At 40.6% G+C, this 17,676-nt stretch overlaps 1 protein-coding gene and 1 long non-coding RNA gene across 2 annotated transcripts in view; one reads left to right on the plus strand and one right to left on the minus strand.

Moving 5' to 3' along the window:
* Positions 1-7,289, plus strand: part of LOC117884803 — a 56,127-nt gene extending 48,838 nt beyond the window's left edge. The window contains exon 4 of the long non-coding RNA XR_004647665.1: positions 7,132-7,289. This is a non-coding gene — a long non-coding RNA (uncharacterized LOC117884803). The remainder of the gene's footprint in view (positions 1-7,131) is intronic.
* Positions 7,290-12,101: 4,812 nt separating this feature from the next.
* Positions 12,102-17,676, minus strand: part of HIBCH (3-hydroxyisobutyryl-CoA hydrolase) — an 89,975-nt gene continuing 84,400 nt past the window's right edge. Inside the window, exon 13 of the mRNA XM_034786058.1 lies at positions 12,102-15,009. Coding sequence (XP_034641949.1) covers positions 14,894-15,009 — 116 coding nt within the window. The 3' untranslated portion in view covers positions 12,102-14,893. The remainder of the gene's footprint in view (positions 15,010-17,676) is intronic.

Here is a 17,676-nt window from a genome sequence, read left to right on the forward strand (position 1 = left end):
AGATGCAGGGAGGCTTAGATAGGGGGTGGAGTCCTGGGGGGCAGTTAGGGGCAGGGGTCCCAGGAGGGGGCAGTCAGGGGACAAGGAACGGGGGGAGGGTTGGGGGTTCGGGGGGGGGGGCGGGAAGTGGGAGGGGCAGGGGCGGGGCTCCTCCCGTCCTCTTTTTTGCTTGCTGAAATATGGTAACCCTAATATAAATAACACTATGGGATGAGGAAAGTTGCATGATGGGAAATTGACCCCTTGCTCCTAATCACCCCTGCGTGACTTGGCAGTGCATGGTGGGGCAGAAACAAAACTTCCCAAAACAGTGTGCTGGATGGTGGCACATTGCAGACTGGGAGACCTACCCATAATGCACTGTACTGTGCATCGACACAAGCAGTCCTGGTGAGTACGTACAGCACTGACGCAGGGAGCCAAGTATGTACGTGCACAGGTGATATGCTAATTGCGGCAACTTCATGCTGACATAACTTGTGGCAGCAAAAGTTAGTAGTGCAGACATGCCCGAAGATGCTGCTTGTGATGATAGGCTGCCATTAGAAAGCAGCAAGGTCACCTGAGAGGATTCATCACAGAAGTGGGCAAACAAATCCTTTCAACTATACCTGGAGAGCATGTGAAAGTGCTTTGGCCTTAATTTAAGCAATCCTTCACCAATTCGCTAGGAAACAGTCTCAAAATTTTGGGGCCAAGGTTAAGGGCTTATCTCAACAGCAAAATTATACTGGTATAAACTAAAGAGTGAATCTAAACCAATCTAGCTAAGCCAATTATCATTCCTTCTGTGTGGACTCACCTAATTCTGGTATGAGTGGTCTCTTTCAGTGTAGTTGATACTGCTTAGAAAGGGAGTTAAGTTAAATTGGAAAAAAGCCACTTGTCAATTAGAATAAGAATGTCCACCCTGGATTTATACCCATATATCCAATATAATTAAATAATGTTACAACTAATAAAACTTTCCAGTGAGGACAAGCCCTGAGATTTCTTTCTTACTATGTGGCCCATTGTGCTGAGTTCAACAACATTATGGCCTATGCGTTTTTTTACAAACTTACTTCACACAAAGGTATTGGATACATTTTTTAAAAGCACCGGAATCACTTTTGAAAATGGGACTTAGGCTCCTAAATTACTCAGGTATTTTTAAAAATGTACTCGCTGTTCCTTAGCTTCATCAGGTCTAGGCCTGTATTTGTTTGTATGACAATAGTGCCTATGAGCAGTAATCAGGGACCAAGACCGTGCTGTGCTAGGTGCTGTACAAACACACAACGAGCTATTGAATCCCAATGGTTAAACCTCAGCTGCATTCCAGCCTCTTTCTTTGATGCAAGATATGTTTTTGGATGTTGACCTTGATTGGGTGTGGAGGACAGAGTTATAATCCTGCAGATTAGAAACTAGTTGCTCCCCTTCTCTGAATTTTGCTAGTTTAATTAATGAAGTGTTAGGGCAAATGTTGGAAACCCATGGCTCAGGCGCTGCAAGAACCTAATCTTATAGCAGGATTGCAGAGCTCTACTCTGTGTAAATTACAACCAACTGGGAAAATTGATTTGCACTCTCCAGAGGACCACAGCTGTGCATATAAATTCATGGCTGATGCTTTTTGGTGCAGAGTGGAGCACAGTGCTTGTGACACCTGATTAAAACTCAGAATTTCTGTTTCCTGGGAAACTTAGAGGTATTGTTTTCACTCTGCATTGGAACAAAAGTGAATATTTTTGGAATTCCTGGAAAACGTACAACATTTATTTTTATATTTCATGGCATGTCCACAGTGTAGAGACGGCTACATTATGCACTGCTACTACTGACGTCATTAACTGGAAAAAAATTTATAAAAATCTAATAAATGAAGAAAAAACATTTTAAAAAATCCAAAACAAAATTTTCCAAAATGAAGGTGGTGGTTGTTGTTGTTTAAATATTTACCCTATCGGAAACTTCATCAAAATCTATATGACTTCACACAACTTCAGTTTAATTGAAAAAGCTTTTTCTGACAAAAAAATAAAATTTTCCAACCTGCTGTACTCCTGACTTAGTGAGAGCAAAGAGCATTGCAAAAACTGACCTGAACATTCAGGAAGCATCGACATGCCCCGTTAGGTATTCGGAGATGTTTAGAGAGAGAGCAACTGCTGGCTAACACACTGACCCAACCAACTCAAAGGAACAGTGAGAGAATGAAGCTAGAAAGGGAGCTAGTGGGGCCACTGTGGGAGTGAAAAATATGAGGAAGGAAGGTAGAGGTGGAGGGAGAGACCTACAGGTGGAAGAAAGGAAAAAGCTGAGGATGAATCATAACAATGGAAACGCATTGCTAGTATGCCTAATTCTAATTGTTTTTTATAAAAATGCCATAACATTACAGTAAGCACACACACATATCTGGCTTTAGATATTGGGGTATAATAGCATGTGTATTTAAGTGTGGAGAGACCTGATTATACTGAGGCGCTTAGTGTTTCTAACTAGGAGAGGGCAATAACCAGCTTTGGTTTTATGCTTTTACAGTGCTGATAGAGGTTTGTGTCTAAGAAATAGAAAGACTGGTGGCTTGTAGTGAGTTGATATTTTAACCTTTCTTGCTTCTGACAGATTACAGTGGGACAGAATTCTAGATAAACAGGTTGGCTTTTCTGTCCTAAAACATTTAATACATCATCTGGAGTTTACTGCATTTTAAGAGTGTGCAAAATATTCCAGTGGTATTCCCACCAGATCTCCCACCAACCATCCACTTGTTTCATTTACATCGCTAACATTCACCCTCCTGGCCAAGTCTAAAGATTGTCATTCATGGCCTTGTAATACATTAAATCATAACTGGGAGTGACATGGCAGGGGATGGGGTTTTGCACATGGGGACACTGCTCATTGTGATGATTTTGTGTATCAAACTGGCTTGGATATAGCTTGCGAACTGTCAAATTCCTGACTCCAAATTTATTAGAACGTAAGAATGGTCAATGGTCCATCTAGCCCAGTATCATGTCTTCCAACAGTGACCAATGCCAGCTGCTTCAGTGGGAATGAACAGAACAGGGCAATTGAGTGATCCATCTCCTGTTGTTCACTCCCAGCTTCTGACAGTCAGAGGTTTAGGAACACCCAGAGCATGGGTTGCAGCTCTATCTTGGCTAATAGCCTTTGATGGACCTATCCTCCATGAACTTATCTAGTTCTTTTTTGAACCCCTTTATAGTTTTGACTTTCACAGCATCCCCTGGCCAACAAGTTGACTGTGTTTTGTGTGAAGCAGCACTTCTTTATGTTTGGTTTTTAAACCTGCTACCTGTTAATTTCATTGGGTGACTCGGGTTCGTGTGTCACAAAGGGGTAAATAACATTTCCTTATTCATTTTCTCAATGCCATTCATGATTTTATAGAACTCTATCATACCCCCCGTTAATTTTCTCTCTTCTAAGATGAACAGTTCCCAGTCTTTTTAATCTCTTCTTATAGGGAAGCTGTTCCATACCCCTAATCATTGTTGTTGCCCTTCTCTGTACTTTTTCCAGTTCGAACATATATTTTTTTGAGATGGGGTGATCAGAACTGTACGCAGCATTCAAGATGTGGGCGTACTATGGATTTATAGTGGCATTATGAGAACTTGTCTTATCAATCACTTTCTTAATGGTTCCTAACATTCTGTTTAACTTTTTTGACTGCTTCTGAACATTGAACAGATGTGTTCAGAGAACTATCTACAATGACTTCAAGATCTCTCTTTTTGAATGGTAACAGCTAATTTAGACCCCATCATTTTATGTGTGTGGTTTGGATTACGTTTTCCAATGTGCATTACTTTGCGTTAATCAACACTGAATTTCATCTGCCATTCTGTTGCCTAGTCACCCAGTTTTGAGAGACCCCTTTGTAACTCTTTGCAGTCAGCTTTGGACTTACAAAAATTACTCAAGATAGGTATCCTCTGTAAACTTTGCCACTTCCCTGTTACCTATTTTTCCAGATCACTTATGAATGTTGAACAGATCCTTGGGGAACCCCACTATTTACTTCTCTCCACTGTGAAAATTGGCCGTTTATTCCACCTTTTGTTTCCTATCTTGTAACCAGTTACTGATCCATGAGAGGATCTTCCCTCTTAAGGAAAGTAAGCATTCATGGGATAAAAGCCTGTGGTGAGGGAGCTTGTCAAAGGCTTTCGGAAAGTCCCAGTATACTATAGCTAAGGCTGCAATTTAATCACGGAATCTGCGAGTTCCAAAGAGCTCTGTGACTTCAGCCAGTGTCGGCTGGGAGCTGCAGGGTCCCTGCTGCCTGCAGAGGCAGCAACCTGTGGGGTAGCCCTGCAGCCCCCAGCCACCGTGGGTGGCAGGGGGGAGCCCCACAGCTCCCCAGCTGTTCCTAGCCACCAGGAGTGACAGGGGGAACCCTCGCTGCTCACCGCCACCCCGGGCGGCAGGGGGGACCCGATGGTTGGGGCAGTCCCTGCTGTTCTCATGCAACGCAGGTGGCCATGGGGTATCCACCGAGCTCCTGGCCACTGCTGTTGGCAAGAGTGACTCCCAATGCTCCAGCCACTGCGGGCAGCATGGGGGATCCCTGTCACCGCAGGTGGCAAGAGAGACCCCCGGAGCTCCCAGCTGCTATGGGCGTCAGGGAGGACCCCAGCAGCTCCCAGCCACAGCAGAGGGCACCCTGGAGCTCCCAGCCCCCTTTCTCTCCTCCCCTCCCCCTGGGCTACCCATTTTGTCATGGTTATTTTTATTAAAAGTCAAGGACAAGTCACAGGCTTCCGCAAATTTTTCATTATTGCTCGTGACCTGTCGATGACTTTTACTAAAAAGATCTGTAAAAAAACCTTAACTACATCCACTGGATCACCCTTGTTCACATGTTATGTGACCAATGATGCTGGATTGTTAAATGTTACCTGAGTAATTCTCTTTTTTGTCTCTCATGGTTCAGCTTCAGAAAAACAGCTGCAAGGTGGAAATAATAATATTGGGTATTATATGGTAGATATTAGAAGTTGATGGGTATAGAATATTCTTTCCAAGACACAATTAATTAATATTATCCAGATGTTTGAATGACTCTGAAAACAGTAGCACCACTAAATCTTGTGTGTGAAAGCTGCTCCGCCTGTAGCTACTAGGTAGACTGTAAACATTTTCAGTTTATTCAGTGCAGACAGATGTAGATGAGGGAAATGGGTATAAGTGTCACTTATATAGACCTATTTAGGGCTGAATGGTTTCTTCTTGTGAAACCAGGGGATCAACTTATCCTTTTTGGTTTTCCTAATAATGAACAGGCTCTGGTAATCGGTCTGTTTTGGAGATTCATAGCTCTTTGCTGAGTTTAGTAAAATTACAAACTTTATGCTGGTAAGATTTATTGGTTTAGTGACTAGTCTCTAATTCTAAAATATGCTGCCAACATGTGTCTTTCGAGAAATTCAATTGCTTGAATTATTGTTAAATGCCTGTATGGAATAGGCTATAAAAACAATGTCTGCAGGGAATGGCTGGCCCATGCGCGTAAACCTTGAAGAAACTTTTATATGTAATTCTTATTCGAGTAGACGACTCTTCTCGCCTCTTCCTATTTCCATCATAAAAATATCTCACCACAGCCTCCGTCCTGTAATCTTCTCCAAATGAATGAATTCTTGTGCCCAGGCAGACCCTAATGACTTAGAAATGGGGACTCTGGTTGTAAGGATCTTCCTATAAAGATCAAGTGGCAGGACTGGATCCCCTATTTCCTCTGTGCTGTACAAGACAAATGAACAGGGCTTTATAATCCACTGCCATGATTACTTGTAGTTTTCTTTTAAGACTAATTACAGAAAAATGTTGAACTTTGGCTGGCCCTAGTACCTAGTCACTGGGATAAACTGCAGGGACAGCTGGTTTCTATGCTGGGCACTCTTTAGTCTCATTGGCAATTATATCCGTCATGACAATGAGCAAGTTCATGCCAACTGAAATCAGGCACGTGAGTGAGATTCTGCTTTGCCTGTGCAGAGGAAATGGCCTGAGAAATTGTTTCATGTCCTAGTAAATGTATCTGCATACCCTAGAATTCACTGAAGTTCTCCTGAGTCTTGGTATCGGTGCTTTCAGAGCTGGGGCAGAGACACCCACTAACCAGTCAGATAGAGGGGCAATGCTGTAGTGAGAAGCGCATCTCCCCTTCGTCCCTCCCCCACCCCAGCCCGCTGTCGAGAGAGGTGCTGGGATTTCTACCAGAGTGCTCTCCAGGAACCTTGCTTGAGGCTGTATTAGCTTTTGCCTAGTATAGCACTTCCTCTTTTGAAAGCTGAACAGCCCCCACCATGGGTTTGTATCTATCCGGCTGGTAGCCCTTGAACAGTCTCTGTCCCACACTGGATAATGCTGGCCTAGGAGGTGTTTGATAGATTTATAACCCTCTTCTGGATAGTCGGAAAGAAGAGCAACCACTTCCTTCCTCATTTCCCTATCTCCAGCGTTGTCCTGCCTGTTGAGGACAGAAGTTTCTGCTACGCCCATGCCAGCCTGCTTGGTGCTGCTTCTCTATTTCCCTAAGCTTTTTATTTCACAGTGGCCTTCCTTCCTCAGGAATACTCCCAGTGATTGCCTCTATACATAGATTTCTTGAGCAACAGCAAAGTGACACTGATATTGTCAGAGTCCCTCCTGTCCAATGGGCTCTGAAGAGCAGCAGTGAACACTAGGGTCTTGTTAGCTTTCCTGAGCAGCAGCAGAGCCACTGCAATTAACTTGTATTTATGTACAGAATCAGGAAAAGGGCACCACATCAGTTTGTGTTTGGCAGGCTACCTCTGTAATGGCTCAGGGCTGGGAAATGAATATAAAACAACAAAACAAAACTCTGCAGACACTAGACGGCTTACAATTCACTTCTCACAATTGAACTTTTCAAGGCCTGCTTGATGAGTCCAAAAAAAGTTGTATTAACTGTAATAGATGGATCTTACTAATGAAAATAACTATAAATCTCTGTGCTGGCATGTGCAAAATGTTTCTCTTATAACCTGCTATGGTGAATTAAGCTTCCAATTGTAGCTCTGTTGTTCAATATTAAGCATGATGTAATTTCTTAAACTGAAATTATACAAAACATTATTTTGACAGATCTCTGTAGATGTGAGGAGGCACAAAAGGGACAGTTTATTCTTTCGAAGTTGCTGGAACTGCTTGCAGTAAGAAATAAAAGCTGTGCGTCAATCAAGAAAACTATTTCAATTGTTCAGAACATGCTGCTAAACTAACCTTTGCAGCTACATTTTTAGACGTACCATGGGATGCATCAAGTCCAAGAACGCTTTTCCAGGCTCAAACACTATCCTGGATGAGAGGAGCAGGGAAGGTGATGAAGGATGCAATGGGGAGAAATCTTCACTGATTACAGTGAAGCTGGATGAGAGAGGCTCATCAAGTACCATAGTGCTGGATTATGCGCACCGGCTCTCTCATGAAATTCTTGATCAGGCTGTGAAACAATGGGCAGTGACTGAAAGCAAATATAGTGACATTCCTTTCATCGAAAGTGATGTGCCCTGAATTCCGAGGATTATCTTCTCAATAAGCCTCCATCTGTCTGTTAAACAATTCACGTTTGGTGCTATTGCAAATAAATAAGTTCAAGAAGCAGCAGCTGTGATTTAAGCATAACTCCAACTACAGTACTGTGTCTGGAAGGTCAGGGGAGCATAAAATCTCCTTTTATTCACAAGCAACTAGACCACAGCAGAATCCATTTATCCAACATCAGTTGTGATCCACTGTAGGTTGAGTGTGTTCTGTCTGCTTTGTATGTGCTGAGTCTGGTAATAATGAATGTCAGGAAAATGGATGTGCAAAACTGCTGCAACTGTAATCACCACCCAATGGTCGCAGCAACATCAGCACCAAAGATCCTTAAGGATAAGGTACAAACTGTCTTTCTTTAATGTGCTGCATAAAAACTGTTGTAACAATAGATTACTTTACAAATGTGTAAGCCTTGCATCTGCCTATGATCTTACGTGAGAAATTGCACGTATGATAAAATGCTCTAACTTCTGTTAAATGGGAATCAGGATTATAGAGCTATAGCATAATAATTGGAATGGGTTCCGTCAGAAATTTACCTTTGATCTTTTAGGATGACCTGACTAAATGTGTGAACTGCTAATTGACTGTTAAGCCAAGGCAATGTGCTTTGTAACAGTGAAAAGTAGCAAACCAACCATATGGATTATGCTGCCATTAAATCTGCCCTTCTTAAACACATCAATAGGAAACGCATTAAAGGCACTGATAACCTAATTATCCTGATGAACCATTTAACTGATGCCTTGGCATCTGCAAACTAGGTGAAGGGTATTGACTAATCCCTAAAAGCATAAATTAAGGTTGTTAACAATAACATTCATTGCTGTAGCAATCAGTTACACATGATTACTATACTCAGACCAAAGATATTTAGTTTAGCCAGGAAGGTGAGGGAAAATAAATATGCCCCCGAAGGTTCATTTTATTAATCAGTATAACTGTGAATGGCTGAGAACATCTCATCTAAATATGATGCTGCCTTATACTGAAATACCACTGACAGGATGCCATTTGGGACAGAAGGCCTTTCTCATGCTACTGTGAGAGGCCATCTCCTTTATCTGTTAGTTGAATTGTGAGTCTGACTAAATGATGATTAAATGCCCTGGGTCCAAACCGTATTAGAGCCGAAGGGCTAAAGCATTAAGGGAACATATTTTTTTAAACTAGTCTAGACAATGTGCTCTTGTTCAACAGGATTTGTAGTCTGGCCCATCCAAACCACAGCTGGGATCTTGTGGGTTAAGCAGGAGGTGCAAAGATGGATTTTGAGGACGGGCATTTGCAATATGTTACCTAAAGCCAATGAGCATAGTTTTGCACTCAAACAATATTCAGCTGCATGCCTTTTAGGAGCGTGGGTTCTTTGCATTTGTTTCCTCCTCCATCAAAATCCATTGTCAGTAATAAAAATGCCTAGATCAGGCAGTCAATAAAGTAGGTGCATATTTCCATTCATTCCACTGTAATTTAACAGGCAAATAATGGGTTTGCAATTTTTAAAATAAAAAACAGCTTTTCCAGGCAAGTTAAAGGCATTTGTGAAAATTTATTAAATGATACAAAAAATGATAGTTTGAGTAATGTTTTGGGGAATTCATCTCTTGCTGCTGCTATGACTGAGCTACTATCTGTCCATGTAGAAGAGAGAGAAAATACAGATGTTTATGAAGCTGAAGCAAATTGAAAAAGGAGACACAAGTTATTTTGGGTTAGTGTATACAGGTAAATGACAATTTACCAGGAGTAAATTTCATAAATGAAGAGTAGTTTCCAATACCGCTGCCCAAGACTGACTTGAAATACAGGTCTCTTATTCACACTGAAGTTAATTCCATAGATCTCACTCTGCTGCTATTTAGAATATTTTCCCAAGCCCTTGAAGAAAAGGAAAAACAATTTGGATCCAGTCTATTGAATACTGTCTTCTTCTCTATATCTGTATTTTCAAATGGGCCATTGTGTTACTAGACAAAGCCTGTGATACACCATGTCCAATCTAAATCCCATCACTATAACTGAATCTCCCGGAAGTTACACTGAGTATAGTACATTCAGTCATGGTCTACAGGTACCCTCATTAAAAAAGATGATTCCAAACATGAAGTGAATTTAAAAAAGAAATGGAATAATCAGCCAGAAAAAAATGAATCCTGTCTTAATTTACTGTTTGACTAATCAGTCTAAAAAGGGAATCTCTTCCTATATAAGAAAGAGAAAAGGTAGGAAAACAAATCTTTCCTTCACCTAGCATCAGATCACGTGTGGTATGATACAGCAGGAAAATATAATTTGTCCCATTGCTGACAGTGATTTTTTTGTTTTTAAATCACTATCAACTGAACTGCATAGACATTGCTTCTGTGCATCTGCTATTCAAATGACATTTCCTCATGATTTATTTTAAAATACACTTAGCTGTAATCTGAAATTAACAGCACTACAGTTTAACGAGTAGGAGGCTGGATTTCATATTACACTTCAAATCCAATTCAGGACGACTAGATGAAGCTTGTGTTGTAGTAAAAGCTTATTCCTATGTCAAAAAAAACCTCTTAACACCATTAGTTGCATGTTAAGCATTGGTTAGGAAATGCCAAGGAATGAGCTACATTAGATATTAAACTGAATTCCAATTGCAGCACTGGTCCCTTTTTTGCAGAGATGTTGGCAATCAAGTGTCAGTTTAACAAAGTTTGGGAAAAGGCTGCCTACAGATCTGTAGTTAAGTACATACATTCTTTTCATTTCCTGCTCAAGTAGCTGCACTATTTGTTACTAAAATGCTCTAGTTAATGATGTCCTCATTTACAAATTAGTATATACGAGTTATTTCTCTTCTTCCAGTGCCCCCCTACTGCTCTTTGTGTGCAGACAAGGGGGAAGGAGGCTTTTTTTCTAGGAGCCTGATTGCTCTCTATAAGCTACAGAGAGAGAGAGAGTTCCAGGCACTTGAATGCTCAGCTGTTTTACTGGGCTTCTTAGTCAATAAGCTTATCTATAAAAGCAGATAAATTCTGTCTACACCCATAATTGGAAAGGCCAAATGGCTTAAGGAGTGAGGTGATGGAAGGAGTAGCTCATGGGCTATTCTGACACCACCCAGTTGGGTCCACCTGATTCTTGGTGACTGTGAACAGGCTTTAGTGAGAGAGGGTTTTCTTGTTTTGTTTTTTAAAGGCTGGGAGATGAGACACCAGTAGGCACAACAGAGCAAGTTGACAATGTACTCCCACTGCTGAAGTCACTGCTAAAAGGGAGCAGGGAAGGAGGAAGGAAGGGTGGGCAAGAGGAACAGACTGCCTCCTTCCTTTTCTGTATTGGCTGGAGGGTCTGGCATTTCCCAGCGCTGAGATAGTAAATACACAGCTTGAAAGCAGCTTCTCTGCCAGGAGCGTGGTTTTGTTTATGGCTGAATTGCACCTTTCCCTGCACAAGACACTCGGGCATTAGACTTGTAGCTGAATCACAGCTCCCACAACCATCCATCAGAAAGCATGTTAAATGCACAAGAATCAAAGGAGAAAATTACCCAGCTGAAGGTAAACAGTGTATGCCAGACAGAGCTAGCGGAATACTTAGCATCTGTAAAGTTATGAACTCTACACTCTACCTACAAATACCACCTACAATAGGCCCCCTACTAAAATTGTCTCCTACTGCTAATCCTTTTCATATCTGACTCCTACCTGTGACTTCCAAACCTGTTCTTCTCTCCTACTTCCTGACAATTCACAGCGCTCTCAAACAACCCAGAGTGCTACTCTAGCAGTGTCTGACAGGAACAATGCTTTCTAAGACAGCACTTCAGGCAAGCACAGAGCGGATGGAAAATAGGCTCAGGAGCACTAGGGACAGCCGTGTACATAGCTGCATCGCAGGAAAACAATTTGACTTTTTAGCCATTTAAGTTTTGTAGGACACTGACCTTTGCAAATGATGCCTGTATCCTTAAGACCACAGGACAGTATTCTACAGTAACCTCCCAGAACTTTGCAGGATTTTTGGTAAGGATATTGCTACTGTCCTTCACAATAAAGATAAAGACCTTTACCTAACTGATATCCTCAATGAAATTACACAATAGCCACTCAATAGTAGTTTGATTTTAATGGTAATATAATTTTTATGATAGAGCTGCAACAGTGGCTCTACAACAAAAGTTGCAACTAGTTTTTTCCTTTAAGATTGTATATTGAAGGACTTGTATGACAGGCACACATGTTTTGGAAAAACATTTACGGATTCTTTTTCATTAGTTATACTATACGGTATGCAATGTCCATGCAACTGCCCACAAAACAGTGACAATTGTATCTCGCTAATGCATGTTATCTGCCTTGCTTGATGCTCTACTTTTGGTTCAAAAACTAACTACAGCACAACTTTGTAAAACTGACATTTCAGCAGCATGACAGAGCTGGATCCAAACTCTAGTATGACCATATATTTTTACAATATTTTTGTGAAAACATTTTCTTAACTGAATAAAATTAAGTTGTAATTAATTGCTTGTAAGGTTTTTATTTGATTAAAATACACATTACATCCCGTTCTGAGTATATTAATTTATACATATAAAATCTTGCAATGCCAGCAGTGTGCTATGTACTTTGCAAGCAGAGACGGCATGATTCCGGCCGCAAGGAGCTCAAAATCTTGGCCTCGTTTATTAAACACACAATAGATGACTTTACATTTTGCACAAGAATAATGGAACAAACAGAATTTTGCTGAATATATGAGAACTTACCTTGTTCCTTCAGAGCTTATAATCATTTAAAGTTTTGGTGGTTCTTTTTTTGAAAATTTTACCATTAATAACAAAATGTATCTCATTACTCTAACTGGCAGCTGGACTGAAATTTTACCACCGCACTTTAAAGGCAAGGCCACTGAGTAGAGGAGCTATTAGTGAATAGTCAAGACACCAGTGCTTTTCTGTCTTTCTCCCTTAATTATCTGCACCAAGAGATTACAGGTCAACTAGCTGCCTAAATTATGTAGTGTGTAGGGCTAATTGCTGCACACCTTTGAGGACCTTGTAAACAACTCTGCGGTCTCTTTCTGCTTTGTCATTCTATTTTATTTTGGCAGTGCCAATTACTGAACACGTTTGTTTGAATAAAAGCTCTTCCCCTTTCAGCTCATTTTCCTCCTCTTGACTAGAGTCTTCAGAGATGTCAAAAACTTACATTTGTGATGACCTTGTCTATTGCCATAGAAATAACTGGAAAAAGAGTTGCTGAAGTTTACCCTGTCAACTATAAAAAGCACAGTCTCCATTTGAACAAACAGAACAGAGATCAGTGGCCATGTACGACATATAGAATTGTGGAAATGCTAATTGTACGTAATAAGGATATAATTACATCCATTGGCTCTGGTTACATTATGGAACTTCAGGGCATTATTAACATCAGCGGAAGCCTGAGATGGAACAGCAGTCTTTAATGCACATTTGAGGAGGGTTTTTTATTATATGGTTTAAAAAAAGTTTCCTGGTCCTCCTTCCCCCTTCCTTCGCCTCTGCTCCCATTTTCTATTATCAAGTTGAAATAGTCACTGATGGGGGCTTTCTAATCAAGCTCTTAAATCTGGGAAACTTAATGAACTCCAGTTTCACTTTTTGTTAAGAAAGTGAAAATTACACACTAGCTCTGAAGCATGAATGTTGCAGCCAGACAGCAGTTTTCAGTCATTTTTAATGTTTTGGTTAGAGTCTTTCCAATTTTTACCTTTGGCTTTTTTCCAGCTACTGTTGCGGACAACAAGTGCACTAGCCAGTGGGCCTGACAGCAGACTTGGTTTTCCTACCACTTAGTATCATTTCCTTTGCATTCAGCCCCAGGAACTGGGCTAAGCAGGGAGAACTCACTAGAACCCTGTATGTGGAACAGGAGCAGAACCACTCTGCAGCGGATACTTCAGTCTAAGGACTGGAGTAGGCTTCTAATACACCCCACATCCATTAGTTGAGGGAATGGACTAGGTCAGTGGTTTTCAACCTGTGGTTCATGACCCCTGGGGGTCTGTAGGCGATGCCTAAGATTTCCAAAGGAGTCCACACCTCCATTTGAAATTTTTTAGGGGTCAGCAAATGAAAAAAAGGTTGAAAACCACTGGATTTGAGGATCCTTGAGGCAATGTATTCTCTAGTCCCTCTACTCACATAATCTAAGCAGCACCATTTAGGGGTGTGCACCCCTTCCATAGCCTCCACAAATCCTGCCCTTGTCCCCGTGCAGTAGATCTTCCTTGTTAGGCTGCATGTGGCCCTTATCCCTGTGATGTAGAGACAGAATTATCACTTATTGGTCAGTACAGCTAAATTGCAGTCATGCATTGTCAAGATCATCCGTGCATGACTGAAGTTAACAGAGCTGCAGCTGCTGCCACAGTGAATTTGGCCCTCAATGTTCACCACACTTTGAGGCAATTATTCCACCACTGAATTCAACTGTCGTCACAAAACCAGGGAAAGTTCACTAGTGATTTATCAAGTCAAGGTAAATGCCTTGTTATGGAGGGTATCTTTATAGAGATTAAACTGTAAAAATAACCTAAAGTGTGGTAAATGGCAATTGTATTAAAAATACAGTTAAATCTGGTCAGCTCTGTAAAATATTATTCATATGCTAGGTTGGCTGACCATTTCATCTGTAAAACTGGAGTTCCATTCCAGACAACGAAGCTGTATCACATACTAGGTCATAATACTGACCTGATGCTAAATCAGTAGCATAGGAACTTCTTGTTGTCAATTTAGTAAGTTATTAGAATAGTCTGTTTACTTTGGTATTATTGAAAATACTGCCCACTACCAAGCACACTCACATACATGTCATTTTCATCTCTAGCTCTGAGTGCTTTATGAAGTTAAACATTTTTATCTACACTTTATAAAGGAGAAACTGAGGCACAGAACCAATTTAGTGGATCAGTGGTAGACGCTGGAATACCCAGATCTCCTGCCTCCCAGTCCAATACACTATTCACTGAAACAGGCTGCCTCCTCAGCATCGCCCCACTAAACTAACAGATGTCTCCAAAAATCAAATGGTCTTTATTACATAATAGCAATTAGTAAAAAGCTTTTCTTCAAGCAGTTTATTCCCCTGATTCAATTTTCTCCTTATGGTACTACAGACACAGTAAAAACTACAGACTATGCATCTCAAGCAGATTAGACCCAAGAGTGTTACCATACCTCCTTCATCAAAGTCTCTGCAACATTATTAATTTTTGTATCCTAGAATTATACAGAGGAATACACCCTTGATAGGCTTGTACACCATCATTATAATTTGAGATCGCTGTTTCTCAATGACTTAAAGCAATTGTCCACAAATTCATCTGTTACTTCTTCTAAGGTAGCCGGCTTCCATTTTGGGACTTGGTCTTTGTCAATCAGCACTATCAGGTAAAGCAGAAAGAGGTGAAGTTATTATTGAATTTTCTCAATCAAGAGGGCTTCAGATCACATCAAGAGAGTAGATTATATAGTTGCTATATTTAGTATATATCAGGAGTAAAATCAATATGCAGTACAGTGTATTTAGCTTAAGTAACAGCTTGACTTTTTAACCTTTTGGGAATGTTCACCGAACAAAGTCACACCCTTGAGTTGCATGACACTGGCAATATTTTATTGCTCCAGAAATCCCCATAACAACCCCATCCAATATAGCTTTCACAAACTATGCTGATCGATACTATTATCACGCAAGTCTCCAACCATTCGTTTATTGTAGACTTGCTGCTCAATCCGACCATATATAGCCCATCTCCTGGAGATTGGATGGAATTATAGGGCTCTGTGTAGGATGCTTTCATTAAAAAATAATTATTAAATCCTCATGCAGCATCTCACTCTTGAAGACTAGAGGGTAAACACTTAAATTCCTACGGGAATGTCATATAAACTAATATAATAATAATAATGGGGAAAACAATATGGCAGGATATCCTCATAGGAAAATCAACAGTAAAGTTATATATAGCTATTAATAAAGAGACATAGAAGAGATATAATTTCTCTGAAGAATTACTATTGCAATATGTATATTCTGCACAATACTGGAATATATCCCCAATGCTGTATATAAAAATCAGTAATAAATAGGCAATACGCAAAAATATAACACAAGAAAACATGATGCAGAGATCCATTCCCAACAGACCAGGAGAAGAAATTGATCTTAGTTAGGAAAAAAGAGAAGGCAAAGTAAGAAATTTAAATTCCAGGTGGAGCTCTTACATATAGCTGGAGATGAGCTAATCAGAGGCTAATTACTGTTACTGATATGTTAGTAGAAGAGACTTTTAAATAACCAGAAAGAGACTGCCCCCAGCAGAAAGGAACAATAAACAATATCATATGGTGTGGAAAAAAATCTGAATGGAATTTCAAGAAGGTCTTTGATTCCTCTGTATACAATTTCAGGGAACTCTTAAACAGGATTGGGGACTTCAACAGCAGAGTCCAGGGAAGGGGTAGGGACGGTTTTATGGCCTGCAGCATGCAGGGGGTCAGACCAGATGATCATAATGGTCCCTTCTGACCTTAAAGTCTATGAGTCTATGAGTCTATGAGTCTGATTATGTAGCTCAATGATTTGACTAAATACGTTATTGAAAAATAAAAGCCCTCCACATTTAAATTTAAAAAATGTATTCACATGAAAAGAAAAGATGTTCTTCAGTTTTACTCTGATCATATTGACTTGGACTTTCTTATTTTAAGCACCAGTCATGAACTCATTAGATAGTGGGCAGAAAGCCTTTCAACCTTGTTCCTCAAAGGTTAATATTATGGCTACAGGAATTTTAATTTGCAAAAGAGGGTAATCTACTGTACGGGTTTGAATGAAGCAGCTATGCTGCTGCTTCCAGGGGAGAAAAACAAATCAATCATTCTGCTGTTAACATTCAAAGTGTGTGCTGGTTCAGTTTCCACCTCCTGAAACATGGTGGCTGCCTCTAGAACATTCAAGCCAGCCTCACAACAACCAGTTCTGTGTGTGGCACAGAAAACTTCCTTTCCCTTACACCACTGTGCAGTCAAACTATTCTTCTTATTTACACATATGGCCTGTGTTATATTGGAGCTCAAACTACATAATCATAATGGTCCTGCCTGACCTCAATCCATGAAGTCTCAGGACATGTAGCTTAACAAGTATTATACGCCTGGAGCATTTAGTCATTTATTTATTGAAGAGGGGAGGGCTAGTGCCACCCCCAGAGGCCCTAGATCTGCTGCTGTAGCAAATATGTTCACTCTCTTGTCCTTTAGGAGGCAGGTTAAGTTAGACCTGAAAGGAGTGCGGTAGGCTCAGTGACCACACTTAACTGGGCTGGAATTTTATCAGGGTTACTTATGGACATCTTCAACCACAGCTGAAACCAAATATGACTTGGACAGCCAGGGAGTTAGGGTTGCAGAACTCATTTCCCTACAGCCTTTGCTCTTGGAGATAATGGAGGCTATGTGCACAAGATAGGTTTCATCCAGTAAACAGGAAACAACAACTAGCAGGAAGCTCCTTTTCTTATGCTTAAAACTAGCACTTTCCTTTTCAGGCTAATTTCAAAACCCTGAGGACTGCCTGACATATCACAGCTAACCCTGTTCACCCTAAACATACTGTTTTTCTTCCCTTGCTTGTTGCTGCAGCTGATTGCCAGTTAGCAGTGTTGTTTCATAGGCCAGATTTCTGAAAGACTTTTGACCCCAGGGCTTTGCCTTTCTAAATCTTTATCCAAGTAGCCACAGTTTGCCTTCTTCAATGGAAACCAAACATTCCATAATCACAGAATCTGGGTTGTTAAAATGTTCTCAAATAGTATCAATTAAAATGACTCAAGAAACAGAAAGTTTTCATCACCCTGATATTGGGGGGAAAGAAATGTTGTCGAACAGATGAGAAAGTTGGGAGACTTCCACAGCTGATTAAAGGCAAGTTCATTCCTTGTTATTAAGTTAACATTGATTTAACATGAACTCCACTTTTAATACTAGTAAATATCTGACCTCCAAAGAACAAGCTCTGTAGACCCTCATGCATTTGATTACAGACA

Source organism: Trachemys scripta, chromosome 11 (assembly GCF_013100865.1).
Source record: "Trachemys scripta elegans isolate TJP31775 chromosome 11, CAS_Tse_1.0, whole genome shotgun sequence".
NCBI classification, from domain to species: domain Eukaryota; kingdom Metazoa; phylum Chordata; order Testudines; family Emydidae; genus Trachemys; species Trachemys scripta.